Source organism: Motacilla alba, chromosome 9 (assembly GCF_015832195.1).
Source record: "Motacilla alba alba isolate MOTALB_02 chromosome 9, Motacilla_alba_V1.0_pri, whole genome shotgun sequence".
NCBI classification, from domain to species: Eukaryota; Metazoa; Chordata; class Aves; order Passeriformes; family Motacillidae; genus Motacilla; species Motacilla alba.
The window spans coordinates 12,940,812-12,963,048 of NC_052024.1; the positions used below are offsets into that span (position 1 = coordinate 12,940,812).

Genomic DNA, 22,237 nt, shown 5'->3' on the forward strand with positions numbered 1-22,237 from the left:
AGAGAAAGTACCAAGAAAGCTTGGATCATACGCTGGGTAGCAGATTGTGCTGATCCTGGCCTCTTCAAAGTACTCTCAAAGGTCTTCAGAATATATTCAATAGTTTTATTCTTCAAAAGTAAGGTTAGAATATATATTACCTTAACAAATAAATGATCATAAAAGGATGCCATACATCAAATACATATGCCTGGTCTGGGGCACATGCTAGGACTTTGCTACATAACACACATAAGCAGTGTAAAGATTTGCATATTGCTGATCTTTTGGCACATATTAAATATTAAATAATATTAAGAAGATTAATTTGTCAATCCGGGAGTGTAAGAACTGACAATATTTTGTGACTAAAAAATGGTGGACTTTTAAAAAATGTAGATCAACAAGATTCAGGAAATCTCTATGTACTGAAACTCCTATAAAAACAGACCTTATTTATCCTCAGACTTTTGGACTCAGTTTGATAACAAATGGGATGAAAGGCTTCGTAGGATAAAGGATGCTTCTGAAATGCTAACATTGATGTGTATTTTTTCCTTTTATCAGTCCGTGGTTAGCCTTCATATGTTTTTCAAAGTGGAGTACCAGAGTAATTCTATTCCAAAAGCTGAAATAAGAAATTACTACAAAGATGAATTTCACTGGAATGTAGCCAGTTATTTACAGGGAATATTCTTTGTGAGTGACAGCATCATAGGAGGCTCTATTTTTAATCAACTAAAAAGCAAACTACAACAAAATTGCAATTGCTGACACTGTTTTTAGCTTCAGTTATGGTAAGTATAAGACAAAATGCCTGTCCTGAAGAAAATGACCAAACATTCTCCCTTTGGATTTTCTTACTTCCTTGATTACAAAAAATTAGTTTTTCCTTCTGAGATACAGGTAATGCTCTGCTCTCTGTGATAGGCCAAGGTTTACTCAACCATGGCCAGCTGATGATGTTGGCTTGTAATCAGATGCTAAAAAGAACAGATGGCTTAACTAAATCTGATTTGCTCTTTTATTTATCCTTATGCTGCCCCTTTGTCAAGTATATATATAAAGTATTAACCATTTATGCTATACAGTTAGAAGAACAAGACAATGTTTAGAGCTAATTTATGAACTAACCTGACAAATACCCATACTGAGATGCAAAATAAATCATTTAAGTAGGATTCCAGGTCAGTGTTTATTTCTGATGTAGTCTGGGATGGAAACTGCAAAAACTGCCATTACAAAATCTGGTATTCCATGATGCTTGCCAACTCAGTAGTCGATGCTGCATCATTAATTGTTTGGAGGAAAAAACCCCAAACATAAAACCAAAAAAACCCCATCATCTCCAACTGCATGAATAAGGAAGCAATTTATTAAAAGTAAACTCAGACTTTGAAATCTGGCAATTTCTATTTCCAAAATGCTTCTCAACAGGGAATGATGACATTTGCAAATTGTTTGATTACTTCTTGTGATCATTTATTCATTGCAAGTTCCATGCTTGATCATCTCCACATTATTGTGTTTGCAATTGTCTTTATGGGATCAGACCTTTTTATTTGATATTGTTATCTGTAGCGATGATCTCATCATCATGAAATTAAAACTTCTGGAGACTGTGCAGTATTGTTTTAACACTGTCAGAACAGCTCCTGATGTCATCTGTCTTCAGAGGCTTGTCTTTCAGTAAGATTATTACAGGGCAAGAGCTTGCAGTGCTACAAATCAAGCCATTAATTGCAAACTAAGTTTAAATCCTATGGTTTGGCAAAGACAGTTTTCAATAAGTAGGCCCAGAAGACTTTTTGACTCTCTTTTTAGGAAAGTATTAATAATGGGTCATATTGATATGCATGAACTGTACATTGATTGAAAATTATATTTCTAGCTATTCTGTATCTACACTTTAGTGACCTGACTCCAGAGAACTTCATAAAAAATTAGGGGTCAAGTCTGATGCCACATTCATTCTTAAAATGCTCAACGACAATTAAATTTTCTGTACCTTGAAACTGTAACTACATCTTTTAATCTGAGATGAATTATACTACTTTTCTTAATAAATTTTCACACATTATGTAAAACAGCAGAGATTATCTGTGTCTGAACTGTGTCTGAACTTTAATTTGCCTAGTTACTTAGGCATAACAGGAGACAGAACTGAGCTCGTAAATTTCATTTTTTATTTATTTGTTCACTGATTCATTTAGAAGCTCCCTGTCAAAAACATCAGTCACATCAGGACACAGCAACAACAGACAATTAATGTTGCATTCAGTGCCAAGTACTCATTAATGAAAACTAAACAGATGCAAGTGCTCTGCTGCAAACACACCACTGTTCCTGAGAGTAGGCACAACATAAAAGTTAAAAATGCTTTTGTATGAATACATTTCATTTGATCTTCTTAGTAAATTCTGCAGTATTTCTTAACCTGTAAGATATTTACCTCTGATCCAGACATGATGAAATTAGAGAAAGTACAAGAATCAGCAGCTGTATCACATGCAGTATATGTACAACCCTACTGCTACTAGAAACTTCCGTGCCTTCTGCAGACACCCGACTTAAATTTCAGTGAAGTGAGCAAAGAACCAGTTCAGTGCTTTCCTTCTCTGTTAGGGAAAAAAAGAAGCTAATTGGTATATCCCAATTGGTAGATTCCTCTTTGACGATAATATGTCAAAGTCAAACCTACATTATTAACAAAGAGGAGCATTGTGATTAAGACCAGGCGCACTGCAACAGCATTTTATGGACATCTACCATTACACAAAGTAACAATAAAATATTCTAAAGTTTGTAATTCAGCAACTACCTTATTAAAAATATATCTAAATTCACATAAAATAGAAAATACCAAAGAAAGTGAAATTCACTTTCTCATATCAAGAGTTTATCCAGCTTAAATAGCAAGATTCTTTAGCCAGGCCTCTGTGAGACTTTCAGCTGTTTTCACAGGTGTAGAGGAAAAAACACACTATAAATAGTGTGCAAATAAAACAACGCCAAGACAGTAAACTATCAGTTGATCAGTGGGTTGTTCTGTGTATAACTGATAAAAAGAAGGACAAAACAAGCTATAAAAGCAGCACAAAAAGAACAGAAAACCTGTTTGAGAAAATGTGGGCACTCTTGGTTCTCATAGGTGCTGCATCTGTTTCTGCTCACCTGCAGGATCTTTCCTTTGATGGGTAAGAACAGACATCAAGTTTTATATCTGTGATTTCTTCTGCATGATCAAAAGGCTTTCAACTTTTTCAAATCAAATCTTTTTCTCCCCTTACAGACAGAAGGTGTTCCGTGTGATTCCACAGAATGATGAGCAGGTGGAAATCCTCAATTTCCTTGCCAGCATCATGGAGGTAAAGGACTTGGGGAAGTGGTTATATTGCAGCTGAAAGAAATATTTCTCCTTTTGCTCAGATAACAGATTTTTTTGTAATTGGGCTACTGAATTAAAGACCTAATCTTGATTTCATTCAAGTCAGCTGTATTGTTTCTTTGGAAGGAATAGGACAAGTTGATAAAACTAGAGCTATACAAAACATTCAAATACCTTCCAAGAAAGTCTGGTTTACCCAATCTGAATGTCAAAGTACGCATCAGAATTTATTAATAGAATAAACAAACCTTAAATGCTGTATTCAGTGTGAGGTGCTTTCAAGAATGTATTAGATAAACCATGGCATCTCCAACTACCAAAACTTTTACTATTACAGGCGAAACATTTTCCTCATGAAAATAATCTAAAAATTTATACTGCAAAATGAATTTTTCCTTTGGCCTCTAGTCTCTCATGTTATCTTTTCTTCTCTTGACTTTCTTTTAAAGCTTCCTTTCTCTCTAAGCTGCATGTTTCTCACTGACCTTGATGTAGATATATGATGACACAATGACACAATGAAAAACAACAAAGACAGCAGATGTGTTTTCAATATTTCTCTTCAGCTTTGATGTTGTAAAATAGCTGTTGGTGAAAAAGACACCATTAGCTGTAGGATGAAAGCATGTTTAATGAAGTACAGATGTGGAGACCTATCATCAACAGGCTACTAGAGCATGCTGGAACAGTTTTCTGTAGAACAACACAGTATTGGAATTGTGCTGCCAATATTAAGGAAATTAATATATACCATGCTTGCTTTCAAATGTGAAGTATCAAAGGATTGTTTGTTTTCTTTTTCTTTTAAGAAAAGACCCCTGAGCTACTATTGTTATACAAAGCAGTCAGTCAGGACTGATGTAATTGTATATTCTGGAACAATCACCTCATTTGATGACACAAAATTCATGAATAACCAGCCGAAATTTCTTTTACCTTCGTGAGATGAAAGAGTGAAAAGGCATCAGGCTGGCAAATCATCTTTGTTTCCATTGGCCTTCAACAGAGCACTAAATCCAGAGGCTTGGATGCTTACTTCAGCAAAAATAAGTGAAGTAGTAATAACACTGTTTGTCCACTTGGAATGAAACGTCTTCAAAGGCACAGGGTCCTCATATCAACTTCAGTGATCTCTTTCAAAAGCACTTGTACAGTCTTTTTCAGCTGATTTATGTAAAATATTCATACAGTTCACCCTGATAGTGACTTAATTTCTCCCTAACATTTGTATACAAAAACCTGAGCAAAAAAATGAAAGATGTAAAAATGAAAGAAAATATAAATATAGATATTAATAATATTTATTATAATACAGTTATTATAATAAACATATACATTAATAAATAATATATAGTTATATATGTATAAATTATATATATAGTTATTATAATAAATGTAGATATAGTTATGTAAAATATATATGAAACATATATGAAAATGTAAATATAGTTATAATATTCACAACTCTGTATGAATGCAGATGCTGTAGACAATTTGTGGAGTTGTCGCTGTCATCTCCAGAATACTGCCATATAAAATGCAGGGCCTAAGAAAATCTTAATCAATTTTCTGCTAAAATTTAGGTTGATACTTGTGGGAAGCAATGCTGAATCAGTGTAATAGGATAGGCATGAAATGCAGTATATTAATCACAACCTCACCAGCACACATACACCAATCTAAAAACCAAGCCACACGTATGTATTTATTTGTTTATGTCTTTATTTGCTCTTCTTTTAGGTTGACTTTTGGCAGCCAGACTCTGTCACACTGGTAAGGCCAAAAATGCAAGTTGATTTCCGAGTTGAAGCTGAGAAGTCTTTTAAGGTTGAAGATCTTTTGAAAGAAAGTGGAATGGAGTATCGGTAAGTTTGTTCTGACTGCTGTACTTTGAATAGAGGGGATTAAATACCATGGAGGATGTGTTTGAGCTTTTCATGTTGGTCAACTGATTTTCCTGTTACAAACTTCATCCCTCCTATGGATGGGTTCAGCTCTCTACTGGGTTCAGCTTTCCTATGACAGTTCAAATGGTCTACTCCGCATTGACGGGGTGAGATCAAATGTTGATAGAGGCAAGAGATGGGAAGCAGAGATGCAGTACCAGAAATTTCCATGAGGTGAAAGCTCACTGCATTACACAAGGCTGGAGTATGGATGGGGATAGAAATATTTCCTGCTACAGACAAAATGCAGCAAAGGTCTAGAAAGAGCCAGAAAATACACCAGATGAGGGAAACAGACAGGGAACTGAAGCCAGAAAATAAAATGGTGAGCCCCAAGGCTACCATGAGCAAGTCCCCAGTGAGATGCAGAACAATAGCTAGAGGGCCAAAAAACCCCAACAGGTGACAGACAGAAGACAGCTGCCAGGTGTAAGGCCAAGGAAGCATGGAAAACAGATTCCCAGGACAGCCTTGGGCTGACAGAAGTCACCTAGCAGATCCATAGCAAGGATGTCTCCAAAGAGAGAGCTGACTGACTATGACTGCAGCACAAGTGGAGAACAGAGCACACTGCCACATTACACACCACTGGGAACAAAAGCTCTGTAGTGAGGAGCACTAACGGAGCCTGATCCTGTTCTTCACTTCCTATCTTCCAATCACTGTGCAAGTGTTAAGTGAGGATGAGAAATTGTCTTCGAGCTGGAGTGGAGTGGTCTGTCTTAATTTCTCCTTTCACTCCACTTAAGCACTGCAGAATGGATCTGCCCAACTTCATTATCAGGCTTCTTTGATGTGTATAGTCTGTCAACATCATATACTCAGACACTAAAAGTCAGTAGTATTTGATCAAGTTTTTATTATTTCATTTGGCTGAGAGTAAAGTTCTGGTCAGCCTCACTGTTATTGCTATTAGACCAAACTCCTTCATTGGACATCACATAATGCATCACAATGCCTCCCTAAATTTACTGGCCTCATATCAATTGTGTCTAATTTGGATGCCTCTACAGGAACAGAATCTAAAAACATTCTAGAATAAATGTTTTTCAATAATCCCACAGTGCACATACAGTACAGGAATCCCATTTCAATACAATTTCCTCTTTAGCAAAGGAGTTACTCTACATGTGTTAGTTTTCCTATAATATTCATGAACTGCTTCTGGTCCATGCACAAGTCTTTTGATTGCAACAAAAGGCCAGAATGTCTGGAAGCTGTCCCTGACAAAGCAGTGGATTGTCCTTGTGACAACCCAAGCTGTTATAATCCTTTTGAAGTGCAGCTGCAGTGCCATGGCATCATGTCACTTGCAATGTTTGTTCTGAAGGCTGCTGGTGCCTCACAAACCGGCCTCCTGTTCCTCTATCCAAATCACAAATGATCAAGGACATATCCTGGATGAGTAAGATTGTAAGAGTTTTAAGACAGGCACTGGAAAAACAAGAGGACTTCATTTTTTGATAGCCAAGGTTGAAATACAAGCAAAAGGTCCTCAAGAGTATGCTCAGTGATAAGTTGTACCTTTGTATCAGCCCCAGGGAAAAATTAACTGGAGAGATCCAACCAATTGAGATGGGATGTTGAGGTTTTTTGCAATTGTGTATTCTATTTAATAGCTCACCTCACATGCAATGAAATAGCTTGGAGGATGGATAATGCCACCTGAACAGAGCTGCCAAACCACATCTAACTTTGGAAGCTTGGTTTTACAGGGAATTTCATCAGATAAACATCTCTGGGTTGCTGCCTGGTTTTGAAACATTGCTGCAGTCTAACTGTCCTCCAGTGCCAAAAGTACAAGAAGGCCCTTTTCCTATTGAGGCAGAAGCAGCGGCAGCATAAGATCAGCCTAGAGCTCATTTTGAAACACGCTCTGTCTCAGCATTGCCATTTTTCTGAAACCAAACTGTTGCCTCCCTGGAGGTTTGTTAGTATGGGAGTGAGGCAGCTGCTAATTGGCAGGAGCCTGTTGCTCCCTGGCCCTTTTCGTGGCAAGACTGAGGCAGGACGCAGGTGGAAACTTGAAACAAATATTATCTTATTTCCAACCTGCCCACCTTTCACAATCTGTGCAGCCCAAATGCTGGGCAGACCTTGAAATGTCTTATTTTCCTGCTGGATTGCTGTATGTTTCTCTTCACACTTTTCATGGTGCCTTCCTGCAGAGTTCTGATTGACAACCTGCAGGCTGCACTGGATGCCCAGTTTGACAGCCAGGCTCGTACTGCCAGCCACAGCTACGTGAAGTACAACAACTGGGACACGGTAAAGTCTAGAATTTACCTGATTATCAGCTTGGTACCTTAGCTTCTGCAGTCAAAGGGCTTCCAGCCTTCTTCCCTTTTCCTCTTCTGCTCCATCCATTGACATCATAATGCCTCCAAACTCTCCTTCATCTTCCTTACTGAGCTAGTTTGTGTAACTTACTCTTATTTCCTCTAGTTTGCTCCCAAAGCTGCAAAGAAACTCTGGCAGAAGTCCAATGACCAGGCTGAGATGCCTCACTATTAATTTCCTTTCCTTTCCACTACTTCTCCCATCTCCTCTGCTAAACAACTCTATTCCATTCCCTGCTTCAGTTCTAGCTCTTCATGTCCTATCATAAGACCCCTTCCTCCTTTTTTCACAGCCATGCTCATTTTTCCTGACATGTAATCATGGCCATGTTACTCTTCACATCTTTGCTGTGGCTCCTTGGAAATCTACGAATTGTATTAAATATTAGGCCACATTAGATGCTCAGAAAGACTGTTCCGGCTTGAAATCTGCAAATTAATCAGTCTGGACCTGAGGAACAGACATTTAGATTTAACCTTTTTATTAAACAGATAGCTGCATGGACTGCTGATATTGCTGCTCAGAACCCAGACCTTGTCTCTCGTAGTGTAATTGGGAAAACATATGAAGGACGGCCAATGTACCTTCTCAAAGTAAGTGCCTCGGTTTCTTTTTTTCCTCTATTTACAGTAATATATCATCCAAACATACAAGATAAACTTTTAGAGACACTACAGGAAGTAAATCAACAATACAGAGTAATCAAATAATTGGAGGAAGCTTATCAACATTATTAAAAAGGAAATCATTAAGAGTATTTTTTTAGCTTGAATATCATGGTCAGGTATAGTTGGGAGCACTCCATAGAGTTCCATTTAAACAAGGAATGCCATATTTGTATAAAGTTTGACTTCTTAGGTCAGCAAGCTGACTGACTTGTTCTGCATACGATTTATTTTGTTCAAGCCCTGGGGTATTGCTTTTGTTTTTTGTTTTTTCCTAGGTGGGAAAAAGTGGTGCAAATAAGAAGGCCATCTTTATGGATTGTGGTTTCCATGCCAGAGAGTGGATCAGCCCTGCTTTCTGCCAGTGGTTTGTGAAAGAGGTCAGTAAGCTTAATGATGATAAAATATTTTACAAAATCTATGTTTTAGAAAATCTTAAATGAGCAGCAAGAACTCAGACCACTGCCTTTTTCCCTCTAAATACATGTCTGCTCATGCCTTCTTCTCACCTCAGAGGGTTAAGGTGTAACTACTTAAACCAGATCTTTGTGCTTGGACCCGTAATCTTTCAGCAGCTTAAGACAATTGAAACATGTCTAAGAGGTACTGATAACTACAACGGTTGCTCAGTTGTAAATTCTTTTTGCACCTGTAGTCAGAGAAAGGTGACAGAAAAACCAATAGCTCTAGTAACACTATAAACATAGCCATGTTCTGCACACAGACATAAGGAATAAGAAAATTCAAGGGCACATCAGAAGGCACCTGAATGCACTTCAGAACAGCTGACTTGCTACAGTGCCAGGTGGTGGGTTCCTTGCAACCAGCTTTATTCAGTAAGGCAACAGAGAGGATGGAAACCTACCCTGAGCTCAGTACTGAAGAAACGTACCTAAGGAAGGAAGAAGACTATAAATGAAGCTCCCTAAGCTCCACCCAGGAAGAGGGAAAAGCATATACATCCCTTTGAGCTGCCACCTCAGGCTGTACAGAAAGGTGCTAAAATATGAAACTATATTCAAAGAAGAGCTGCACAGGTGAAATTAGCTTCGCTTCAGCCTGGGATACTTTAGGTCTTGAATTACACAATTTTATGTATTTTATATTTACTTTCTCAATACCAGTATAAAGCAGGTGGGGGTTATCAAGTGCTGCATAGTCATCTTCACAGAGACAGGTATATTACCCCTCAGATGAAGGAGATCAATCAATTTAGCAGAACAACTTACTGACTGAATCTCAAATTTTTTAATAACTTCTGTTGGAAGATTTAAAAAAAAAACACCAACAAACCCAACCAAACAAATAAATAAAACCACACCAGAAGCAGCAGCTGGAATCTAAAACCCAAGACAAGGAAAGCCAATCTACATGAGCCAGCCATGCTGGCAGAGGCCTGGGTGGCAAGTATAATCTCAGTGTTATCAGACAGGCATGCGGTTTTGTGTAGGGAACGGTGGAAATTGGAAGTGACATTTTGGTGGAGTCAATAGGAATATGATTTCATTAGTGCCTAATAAGGCTGCAGACAGTATGTGGTACCATTTTTCTCTCAGCAATTCACGTCACTGCAGCTGTCATTTTCACTGTCTGGTCACTTAATTCATGGGTGTACCTGACACCAGCAGTGCCTTTGCTCAATGTGTCCATAGGCAGAAGTGCTTTAAAAGAGCAGACCTCTGAGCATCACCAGAATTTCACTTGGGATTGCTTCTAGACATAAAAGTAAAAAAAAAAAAAATAGAGAAAAACATGAGCAAGGTGGATTGTTATAGGTATCTCAAAAGAGAAGCCCACCCAGACATCAACAACAAAAAACCAAAACAAGCCAGGAAAAATTATTTCAAGTGATCTGAAAATGCTTTTCTAGATTTTATATTCCACCCTCCTACTTGTCAGTTGCAGGACAAAAAAGCCTTTTTCCATTGCATTGCCTTGTGTTGCTCTTTATGGCTGTGTAAACAAAATATGGGTACAACACACTTAGAGCAAATTTCCATGATCATTGTATGGTCTCTCAACACTGATATGAATCTGTGAACAAGCAGAGCAAGTGCCAGACCATGAACAATCAGGATATAGAGTTCCTGTTTATTATTCAATATCTGTGTCTGGAAAAGTGCAGGGAAAAATCTGTCTCCCTATGAATAAATGCATCTACAGAATTATGATTGGAAATGTGTTAGGATGTTACTTAGAAATAGTCTCTATAATTCTGGTTGTTGATAAAATTTCTGCACAACAGATACAAAAAATTGAAATAATGATTTCTCATTCTCACATAAATTAAACTCGAGCCTTTAAGGTGTTAAGATATAGGAATATATATGGACAGCAATATTGTTCTGTCCGTAACCAAGAAGCTAGTAGGTGGAAATCTCTTTTCAGTGATTTATTATTCTGTTGAAAATCAACATTCCTTCATCTTATAATTTATCTAGCAGTACAAGGTGGTTTTCTAACAGCAGTGTGGTTTGAGTCAGTGCAAATCTAAGCACGTCAGAACACAGGGGTGCTATCTCATGGGCTGGAGTGACCTGGATGAGTTTTTCTACCACATTAATTAATTCCCGACCTAGACCCAGGCCTTCACAGGAGATATACATCTGTGAAAACATCATCAGCTTTTTCTATTTTTCTCCAAGTAGGCTGTGGAGACCTACGGAAAAGACACTGTCGTGACCACACTTCTGGACAAGCTGGACTTCTATGTTCTGCCTGTTGTTAACATTGATGGTTACGTTTACACTTGGACAAAGGTAAGTACATTCTTCTTTCTTATTGTTGGAAAAGGTGACTGTCAGAACTGACTCTAAGTTTTCATCTGTGATTCTGTTACAGGACCGCATGTGGAGAAAGACGCGCTCTAAAAATGCTGGGAGCATTTGCATTGGGACAGATCCCAACAGGAATTTTGATGCTGGCTGGTGCAGTAAGTGTCTCCTAACAAGAGTTGCAAGTAATTACACATGAGTACAATAGCCAATATACTAGACTATTGGATTTCCCCTACCTGATGGTCCAGCTTCAGCTTGAGTGAAGCACTGTGGAGTAGCTTGTGTTTAACTTTTAAAGCAGTCTTTGGCTACTAGCATCATCAGCATGGTCACTTCTACGAACATATCTGCACACACATGTGCATATATATACACATATATACATATAGACATACACACAGCCATGAGTTCAGAAAAGAAACCAAAGGGGCTTGCTTTCATTAAAAGCAGTCTCTTTTGAGTAGTTTCCACTTTGTTCCATGGAAGTGCCTTAGAAATGGAGAAGATATGCAAGGAGAGGACTTTTAAGTATTGAAGCAAATTAATATCCCAAAACATTCCCATAATATAGGTCTTTACATCCATATTCATGTTCTTCCAACTATATACTCTGTAAAGGCCATATTTATTCATTGCTATGGGATGTTTCCCAGAATCTTAACTGTGCCATAAAATATTCCCTCCTCTGATATGGCCTGTGTATTAGCAGCATTTCCAAGGCTTACCTACAAACATGGTGTAACATGACTCTCCTAACAATCTACTTCTTCACTAAGTACTCATTAAATTCACCTTTCTTCTCAGCTGTTGGGGCCTCAAAATATGCCTGTGATTCCACTTATTGTGGCTCTGCACCTGAGTCTGAAAAAGAGACCAAGGCTTTGGCTGATTTTATTCGTGAACATATTTCTACAATCAAGGCATACTTGACAATTCACTCCTATTCCCAGCTGCTACTGTTTCCTTATTCATACACTTACAATTTGCCATCGAATTACCAGGAACTGGTAAGTCTCTTTGTCATTTTGACTTTATGAAAAGAATAAGCAAAAATCATCAGTTGCTATTTAGGTACCTTTAACTTCAAGCAGTTTGTTTAACATCTGGAAAGAATCCATATTGCCAGTTTTTGAAAATATTCTAGTCTTAGCAAGAACAAGGGAAACCAATATGGTTTCAAGATAGCTGAAGCATCAGATGAACTTCAGAGCCTTATTTAATTTCCACGTGCACAATGAATTTGACACAATAGCAGTTCTGTCTTCCAGTCATGCCATCCAGAAATCCACTCTGCTGTGCAGCACTGCTTCTTGCTGACTGCAGAGGCTGCTGTATGTGTATCTGTAATATTTTACATAAAAACACTATGGCCTGTAAACCAAGGTAGCAGCTTGACAGATTGTAATAACTATGAAATTAGTACAATCTAATTATACTAATTGCAATTAGTAGACAGATTGTAATAACTATGAAATAACTCAACTGGTATCAACAGCAAGCAAGGATCTCTCTCTACCACTTTCTACTGAACCTTAGTTCTCACTGAAGTAAACTCAATGAGGCAGTTCTTGACTCAAGTATAATTGAAAACAGATATAAAAGACATTAAAAGTTTCAGTTTTGAGGGCTTTTCCAAGAGGCCTGGATTTAAACACAGATACTTTATTTAGGAGAGGAGAGGATGAATGTGGTATTTTAAAGGACAATTCCTCTTTTATCAATTCCAGAGAAAAGCCACACTCTAATGCCATTTAAGAGAGATTTTTTTTGATCCTTAAAAACAGATAGAGAGTTTAAAACTATTAAATGTGCATAAAAGCTGTAAACATTTCATAGGCCAAGAATCAACAATCATGAATAATAAAATTACTTCAGTTCTCTGGCATATTAGCAATTAGAATCTGTTGGCAGGAAAAACAACACAGCAAGACAAAACAAACACATTTTGATTCCCACTCTTTCCTCGATGCTGCCAAAAGTCCAAGACAACAACAATGTGTGTTGCTGTGCTGTACAGGTTTGACAGATTTATGAATGCTCCCAAATACATATCTTGGTTCTGAACACAAATACAAACTGGGGCCAAGAGTGAAGTTTCTTGTCAGATTTTTTTTTTTTAAAGCCAAAAAGAGAAGAATGAATTAAAATGGAGATTTTGTTTTCTTAATTTATATTCCAGGAATTTTGTAATTGAAATTATTTCAGGGAGTGGTAGTAATATCTTGCCTTCATATTTTACAAAAGCTTCATAATTCACACATTACTGTTCAGTCTAAAGTAATAAACAGCACTAAACAATTGAATCTGCTTTGTTGTCAAGATCACAAAGTTCTTATTTGTCAAACATTTGCATGAAATTTTGCCCTCATTTTTTGAATGAAGAGCAAATGTGATGAAATGTAACTAAAAGTACAGTGTCTTTCTTACAGAATTAAACAGACAAAGTACACTGACAACTCATTACTAAAGCAATCCCTAGCAGCAAGAAAGAACCTATCTGCTTAGCTAGGTTTTAAAATTCTTAAATTAAAATTTTATATTGTCACTGTCCTATTCTAATATATAGTAAAGATTAACTCCCCTTTCCTGCCATAGAAGACAATTCTACTGCTACCACAGATCATAAAAACTAAATTGCTTAGGAATACAGGAAATACATTCCTCTTCAGCCATTTGATTTCACTTTGTATATTAGTCTTTCCAATATCACTTTATCCTATATTTTAAATCAGTCATACTAATACCAGATGGAGCTCCATTATATTCTTCACAGAGCAACTGCAAATCTCACCACTACGACAAGGTGACCTTATGAGTGCTTTTCACCTCTTAATTGAGGGAAATTATTTCCTCTATTGGTGATCCCAACAGAGACAGCAGGATCCCAGAGCTGTTCAACCTTTGTAGTATCTGATTTTTACATGGGAAGACTTGTTGCCAAAAGTCCTTTTGGACAATGAGACCAGACTATCACCCCATCAACATTACTTGTAGTTGAGATAATTAAATTGAAAGGACCTTATGCACTCCAATGTCAGTGAATTAAATAGAAAAATTGACTTCCACAGGCTGTGGAAGCTTTTCACAAGTGCAGCTTTTTGGGTCAGTTCAAATAACTAAGACATGTTCATTTAAGCTGTGACTAAAGAAAATTTAACATTTTCAATCAACAACTGTACTTGCTTGAATCAAGATAGCTACAAAAAGAGGAATTACTTTATATGACAATTGCTGTTTTTAATGTCTGAAAGTTCTGTCTAAATTTAGAATTTGGAGACATGCTGAAGAACATAAATCTTACCTTTTAATGGCTATTGTTTGGGCAAATATAATAATCATAAATCATTTTTTAAATGAAGAAGCAAAATTTATAGTGCCATTATCTTATCTCAGATGTTATTTTTACCCTGACAGATCTAATAAATTAAAGGAAATATAGCTGCAATTTCTTATCTCTTTCAGTGAGCAACTGGACATGTGTTTAAACAAAACCTCACATGTCTGTTTCTCATTAATAACATTTTGTTCCATTGTATTTAATTAAATGTAACATAATACCATGGAGCTTATGTTGCATTCCAGTGTCTGAGATACAGAAGGGTGCAAAAATTGAGTAATCTGAGATTAAGGACACTAGGTCTGCAGAAGAAAAAGGTCCAGAGAATGCCTGTACCTTCCTTCCCTGAACACGTAGGAACAGTGCGTCCTTGGGGCTCAAAAGACTTTTTCTGTTTACAGCCTCAAGAAATCACCAGAAGGCCTAAAACTGTTTTGGTTTGTCAGATAGAACAGGGCACTCAGAGAACCTATTTATGTTCCACTGCATTGCTCAGCAAATCAGAACAACTCAAAGTTATTGTAACTGACTTAAAGCCAGGGATTACAACTATCCTTCAACCATGCCTGGTCTTGGGGTGTAAAATGTGATGAAAGGCACGTATGTCCCCTCCTTCCCACAACCTCCCACTCTTCCCCTGAGATGCCAGAGGATCTATGAGGTTATAAATCCCGCAGCTCACAAGGATTTTCCCCAAATTTGTCTCCCTTAATTCAGGGTTGTTGTTTTGTGCCCCTAACCTAGAAGTTGCACAAAATTTCCACTGTTACCCAAACAACAAAAATAAAAACATCCAAGATAGGAAAATCTAGGTCAAGAATTTCTCAGAAGTTACACAATATTCTTGTGATGACACCCTTAAAGAAATATGTCCTCCTTTTGGAGAATCACATTTTGTCTACTTCGCAATCCTCTTGGCTCATTCTTTACTATACCCTGACGTATTGCCCTGAGCACAGAATTCACACTTGAATCCCACTCCTACAGGGAACAGAAGCATTAGCTTTTCACAATAACAAAATATGCTTGGCAAGACCAGTATCTCTCCACACCCCAAAAAGACTACTTTCATCTTTATTTTACTATTCACATTTTGTCCTCTTGCAATAAAGAACTATGTATTTAATCAGACTTTTCATAAACAGTTCAGCCCATATTTTTTAATCACTTCATATATTTGCCTTAGCCTCCCATTAGGCTTTCCTCATTTTCAGCAGACAAATCTAGCTTTATCAGTTCTTGTTTGTATTTGAATTGGCTCTGAAGTGTAGTTTCAGAGAGCAGAGGAATGTCTATCGTGCCCTTCCTTCCTTTCCAATTAAATTCCATCTCTCAGTTAAACTCAGCACCAAATACATGCGTGCAGCCAGCTCATGCTCATCAGATTATATAATATAGGTATGTTATTACAGTTTCACAGGCTGCAAAACATTACACCAATTTACAACCCAAGATAATTCCAATCTGTATTACTTGAATGCACACTGGCTGCATGGGTTGTTGTTTCAACTCACCAAAATTAACCATCCATATTGGGTTGGTCCAGCATTTCACTTCCTCTTGAGTGCTTAAAATAGGACATATTAGAAACTATTAAAGAGATATGCCCAGGGTCTGTGCAGCCTGCAAGAGTGAATTTCAAATATATACCATGACTGTGAGTATGAGTCTAATTATTTAACTTAGTGCCTAGTTGTGAAGTACTGAATATGCTCTAGACATATGAAGACCTGTGGGTAAGAATTGTTGGACAGCAAAAATCCTACATCTAAGAGACTCAGACAAGCCCATGAGGAGTTGCAATCTGCTGCTGTTGTATCTGCGCTGTTGCACAGATTGTATTACTATGATTGTGCTACTTGTTACATTAAATATCGTTAAAGTCAACTGGGAAGCACAACAGGAATGTGGGCAGCAAAGCAGTACTTGAAATTTGCTTCACAGCTCTTCAACAAGAGTTTACCATAAAAGAACTGTTCTGTACTGGCAGTCTTAAAATTGTGAAAAGGATGTGTTTAGTAGCAGCATCTTCCAGATGAAGTTGATGTGTAAATCTGGCTGACAGACAAGAGTCTCCAACAGGTGTAGGGCCCAAATGATTTGCAGTGGAAACCCTCTCACCAGGGACTAATTTCTTAAACACTGTAGAAACTGTCACAGAAAAACAGGCTTGTAAAGAAAAAGAATCATTCCACTGAAGTCCTCACTGGCTGGATTCCCTGGGCTTTTGGAGCATATGAGACACAACAGAACAGTGAACTAAATTACACATCATCACGGACCCTTGAGGGGGAAGTCTGTTTTTACTGGCAAAACAAGAAGGCTCAGAAATTTCAATTCACTTGGCTAAACAGCAAATCCACATTTTCAGCCTTTCATTACAAAGGAAGTTGAGGGTCCCTTTACTTAGCAAGTAAAGCATGAAAGACCGATGTGAAAGGAAAATACTTTTCAGCCTTGGGCAAATCAGTTGGCAGTCCAGTAAGGGAAGAGAGCAAGGGGTCCAGTCAAGCAGTGAAAAGGCTTCTCCAGACCACTCAGATTGAGAGGGCAAAGGGAGTTGTCCACAAGCAGCAGCTGCATATCAACATCTGTGGAGTGTTTCTAAATGGTCACAGTTTGCTGGCAAATCCACCCTGATGATACAAGAGTAAAATGAGGGAGACGAGATGCTCCCATAAAAATCACCTCTTAACACACAAAATATGCTTAGCCTGATAATTTATCTTGTTAGTTCAAACTTCCAGCGTGGTGAGAAAGAGCCACCAGTACCACATCTTTCATTAAAAGCTAATAATTGAAAAACCCTAGGTTTGAAAATTGTTAATTATGTAAGATAATGACAACTGAGAACACAACTCTGCTGTCTTCCTGGCTCATGCTCTGTGTACACAGATAAGCGAAATATTGGTAATTGCAGTGTAAACACAGAGGGGTGATGAGCAGGAACTGCTGCCTTCTGCTGAAATGACCAACTCTGAGAGCTCAGCTGCGAGTCAGAAGCTGAAAAGCCATTTCTGCTCCCAGTTACAAGGTATTACTCTGGAGTTATTTCTTCGACTGCAGGGCACCACTTGTTTCTCTGCTACTATAAATATCAGCAGCATTTTCCTTGCAAAAGAGGGATTCTTAACAGTATAAAATCCCAAACAAACAAACTCCAAACAAACCACAACAATTCAGTTAAGCCCATTACGTCAAGAGATGTAGAAAATCATTGAACAACAAAGAGTATCTTCAAAGGTGAAAAGGAAAACAATGTTTCTCCTCGAGGGTGTATTCCAAATAATTTACAGGCTTGAAAACCCAAACTACTTTTCACCCTTTTGGAAAACTTTGGGCACTATTTATACACCTCTGCATTGATCTCCCTCTTATTTCCTTCTTATGGATTGCTTTGAGTAATTGAGCTATTTTGAAAAAACAACCAAACACATTTTCCTCCTATTTTGTATTTACACTCACAAGTATTTACTTAATATTTTTTATTCCTGCTGGTTTATATTATATTATATTATTAACAAATGACATTAGTTCCTATAAAGTAAAAATTTATTTTTCTACCTTTAGGTTTTTGACTGCAAATCTATTAAGAAAGTAAATGTTAAAGAGTCACTAAAGGGAAAACAAAAAGTTATCAAAATTTCTGATAAAGCTTCATTTCATGACGAAGTCATAAATGCTTAGGCATGTTTTTCACTTAGAGAGGGTCATTTTAAACACCACCCTTATCTCCAACCTGGAGAGCTTGAGGAAGCTGTTTATTTGGATTCTAGGCTCTAAACAGCTGGAAATCTCAACTGCTCTTTCTACAAATCTCTGTTTTTTACAACTTCCTGGCCAACAATAAAAAATCCCGCAGGTAAAAAGATTTCCTGACATACTTTTTCCGGTATGTGTTCTGGTATGATTTAAAGCCATCATTTGTCTGCTGGGTGGAACAAATGCCCTGGGTCAAACAGCCCCACAGAGCAGCTCTGCTGTTCTAGTGTCCCTACTTTAGTTAACTAAAGAGAGCAAATACCAATTACCAACAGGTCTTCATATTGAACTAGACAACCTTTCCAAATTTTATTTACACTTTGCATTTATTTGAAGAGAGGAAGAATCAGTTTACATTTAAAAATTCATTTGCTATTGAGAGAGGATTTGACTCAATCTCAGCTGTTGATTAAACGTGTACATTATAAACAACAGATGGCTGAAGAAAACACGGCATCACTAGCAGATAGCAGACTCCAACCTCTACAATTCCCTCAACATGTGTTAAAAATTATTATGGATTTTAGAAAAATCAATTTATTGAAGGATTAAAAAAGAGAGGGAAAAAACCCAACCCAAACCAAACAAAAAAGAAGATCACAGGAGAGAGTTCAGTTACCCTAATTGCTCTGGAGCCAAGATAGTGAAGTGCACAGCAACAACATACTTCCTTGCAATTGCTTGTCTTAGTGTGATAGGCCAGAAACCAAACCCCACGTACATGCAGTCAGTGTTATAGATGGAAAGACAAGCTTCAAGTATGCTTTGGTTTGATTTGTTTAAATATCCTTCATATGCTAAAGGACCAGAAATTTCTAGAGCAAACTCCCATAATTCTAAAATGTTCAAAACCAAATATTTGGGAAAGGGGAAACACAAATCTGCTAGAGAGTAGGCTGCCAGTGAAAATGCAAACATGTTGTGATGTTTTTTAGCAGCTGAGAAAGTTCTCTCAGTTAACTAAAATTTTCTAAATACATGGTCCAATATGTCTTTTTGAATAAATCAGAAGAACACTTAAGCATAAGGATGAACAGAGAATATTTTACAATATATCTTCCACTGGGATGTAAGCCAGAGTGTAACCTACAGAGAAGGAAAGGGCTTGAGGAAATTCCTGGAATAGTAAGCCATTCAGCTGCAAGCTATAAGAAATTTATGGCAACCCATTGCTTATACTGAACATATGCTTTTAAAAATCATTCATATTTATCATCTGTTAGTAATAGTTTTCATGTTTTATTACCAACATGTTGTATAATGAAGAATTGGAAAAGCCACACGTTCCAAAGAAAAGTCTGTAATTTTCCTTAATGCAAACATACAAAACTTCATAGTACTATTGATGGGCCTGATCCAACCCTCACTGAATCAGTGGGAGTTGAATGAGTCCCTCTGTGCACAGGAAATGAATTGAAATTAATGAGACTACATATGGTTTCAGGGTAATTTATGCCTTTTTTGGCTGTTAATATTTATAAGACCTTAATCTGCTTTCACTTGTATCAATGTTCAACTCCCCTGACTGAGCTAACTCGACTCTGAATGTATAGCTGCATGAACAGAAGGAAAAGAAAGGCTATTGTATGTTTGCAATTTACTGTACCAAGTCATTACCATTCTCTAAGATTCTCTTATCTGTAACTAAGGTTCCTTGTTCCCTATTTAGGAATATTTAACCTTGTACAAGGTTCTTCTAAGTCTGGAAAGTGCTGTTACTTCTTATCCCCTTCTCTGTCCAAACCCCCCCTGGACTGTACACCAGGCTGCAACAGACCATACACAGACTGGACAACACTCCATTAAACCTTTGAGAATAAGTTCTTTTCACAGCACCAGGACAGGCTACTGTCAGCTACTGACACCTAGTCACACTGAAAGGTCAACAAGTTTTCTAATAAAAGCTTCTCCAGCATGGCTTTTGAGTTTACACAACAGTGTAATTACTTAGATTCACTCAGAAAGCTTCTAAAAATCTGCACTTGTCATTCTTCTTTTCTTACAGAATTCCATAGCAAGAGCTGCTTCCAAAGAGCTGGCCAGTTTGTACAACACTAAATATACATACGGTCCAGCAGCAACAACAATCTGTAAGTATTGACCTAAATATACTGACAAGCTATATTAAGTACTACTAGGACTATAAAATGCAGTTTTCTAGTGATTCTTGTTCCTCTTTCTAAGTAGTCCCCTTCTTTCTTCACATGCATATACGAAGAGGTATATATGGGACCTGTCATTTCTAAATTATGGGATAATTTATTCCCCAGAGATCCCTTTAAGTGTGTGACCCCCTGGAAAGTCAAGTGATGTAATAAAATGTTTATGAATTCACATGCATAGAATGAATTCCTAAACCATACATAGCTTAGATTTAAACATAAAAACCTTGACCTGAGATTTTCTGCATTTCCAGTGTCTCCAAGTCAAAGATGATGTGAGTCCTTTGATTCCACTGTGTGATATGAATCCTTCAACCACTCTAGTGACACCAGTTTCTTTTACTTTGCAATACATTCTGAGACACATACTAATTACAATCCTATTTGTAATGACTGATTATTCCACCCTTCTTGGGAACTCAGCTGTGGATACAGCCTTTGCAGTGCCAAAAGCCAAGTTGAGGTTATCTCAATATCTCCCATATTTAGGATCTCTTAATTTACTTAAATATGGAAGCTAATTTCTCTTGCCTGTTTCTTCTTCCTCAAACAGTTAACCATCCCCTCCCAAACATTTCAAAAAACAGTTTCTTCCAATTTTTACAACATTTTTGAGAACTCTTCCTTTAGAAATGGCAATTTTGGAGGCTCCTTCCTTAGCAAAAGAGACTGTTTTTATCATACAGGCTACTGAAAAGGGAGGGTCCTATTTGTGCAGCAGAAAACGATGGAGCTGAAATCCCAGATATGTAATTCTTTCTCATCTCTGTGAACCTCAAAAAGCCACTCAGTGAGAGGGCATTCGCTTCTTACACCAAGTGTTTCTAAACACCCCATGCAACCATGCCATTCTCCTGTCCCTTAGACATTTCTCCCATGGTTTCCCCACAATAGTGACAAGGAGGGAGCAGTTTAGCTTGTTTACATTTGCTTGCACAAATCAGCTGGAACAAAGCTCACAAAGGGCCTAAAATCACAGAAGCTTTCCCATGAGCAGGATAAATCAATCAATTCACGGAACATTTCTTTTTATCTGTCCTTTCTGCATTCCTGGCTATGTGACTTGTATTTCCCATTTGATGTGTAGCCACTCTTTCCCAGTTAAGCTTAATTTAATTTCTTCACCAACAGACCCTGCTGCAGGGGGCTCTGATGACTGGGCTTATGACCAAGGAATCAAGTACTCTTTCACTTTCGAGCTCCGGGACACCGGCAGATACGGTTTCCTTCTCCCTGAATCTCAGATAAAGCCAACCTGTGAAGAGACTTTCCTTGCTGTTAAATATATTGCCAACTATGTCCTTGAGCACTTGTATTAGAATGTTGTTCTAAAAATTATTAAAGTAGGTTTTATGCACAGAGGCCTTCCTTTTTTTCTTCCCTAAAAATTACTTTTTTATTTCTCTATACTTAATGTTCTCAAGTCATATTCCTAGTCCATTACAGATCACTAGAACTACAAGTTTTTCAAGAGAAATTTTAGAAATTCAAGAGAAATAAAATATTTTTATTAAGGCAACTGGCGTAGTTGGGTGGTTGAAAAAGAAGGAGCACAAGAATAATCAACCTAGGGTAAAAGTCACCTTATTGACTAAAATTATCTTTACACAGAGGAGATGGGCTGAGCATTAGGGCTTATACAGCCTAACTGTTAACCAGAATGAAAAGAAACAAGTGATCCACATAGATGGGACTTTCACCCAAACATTCACTCAAACATGGCAACACTAGCAAGGAGAAGCTCACATTACATACTTTTAAAATTATTTATCTGTGATGTGCTCTTGTGAATTTTCTCAAAACCCACTTTTTATCTGTCCCATCACTGAAAAATAATTTCGATCTGCAGTCACTGCTAGTCCAATCTGGATTCAGTTATGA

At 37.5% G+C, this 22,237-nt stretch overlaps 1 protein-coding gene across 1 annotated transcript; it reads left to right on the top strand.

Annotated features, from left to right (window-relative positions):
* The first annotated feature begins 3,019 nt into the window (after window positions 1-3,019).
* CPB1 (carboxypeptidase B1) lies at window positions 3,020-21,715 on the top strand. Its single transcript, XM_038145863.1, has 11 exons — window positions 3,020-3,176; window positions 3,272-3,347; window positions 5,108-5,232; window positions 7,482-7,581; window positions 8,145-8,246; window positions 8,597-8,698; window positions 10,967-11,077; window positions 11,160-11,250; window positions 11,900-12,102; window positions 20,200-20,284; window positions 21,488-21,715. Exons 1-11 carry the CDS (start codon window positions 3,106-3,108, stop codon window positions 21,673-21,675), a joined length of 1,254 nt encoding a protein of 417 aa, XP_038001791.1. The 5' UTR covers window positions 3,020-3,105; the 3' UTR covers window positions 21,676-21,715.
* Window positions 21,716-22,237: the final 522 nt, after the last annotated feature.

Excerpts from the sequence above, each read along its gene's own strand:
- CPB1 (XM_038145863.1), top strand. The coding sequence starts at position 3,106 with ATGTGGGCACTCTTGGTTCTCATAGGTGCTGCATCTGTTTCTGCTCAC. Across the intron at positions 12,103-20,199 it reads CATCGAATTACCAGGAACTG|AATTCCATAGCAAGAGCTGC; the intron begins GTAAGTCTCTTT and ends CTTTTCTTACAG. Across the intron at positions 20,285-21,487 it reads TCCAGCAGCAACAACAATCT|ACCCTGCTGCAGGGGGCTCT; the intron begins GTAAGTATTGAC and ends CTTCACCAACAG.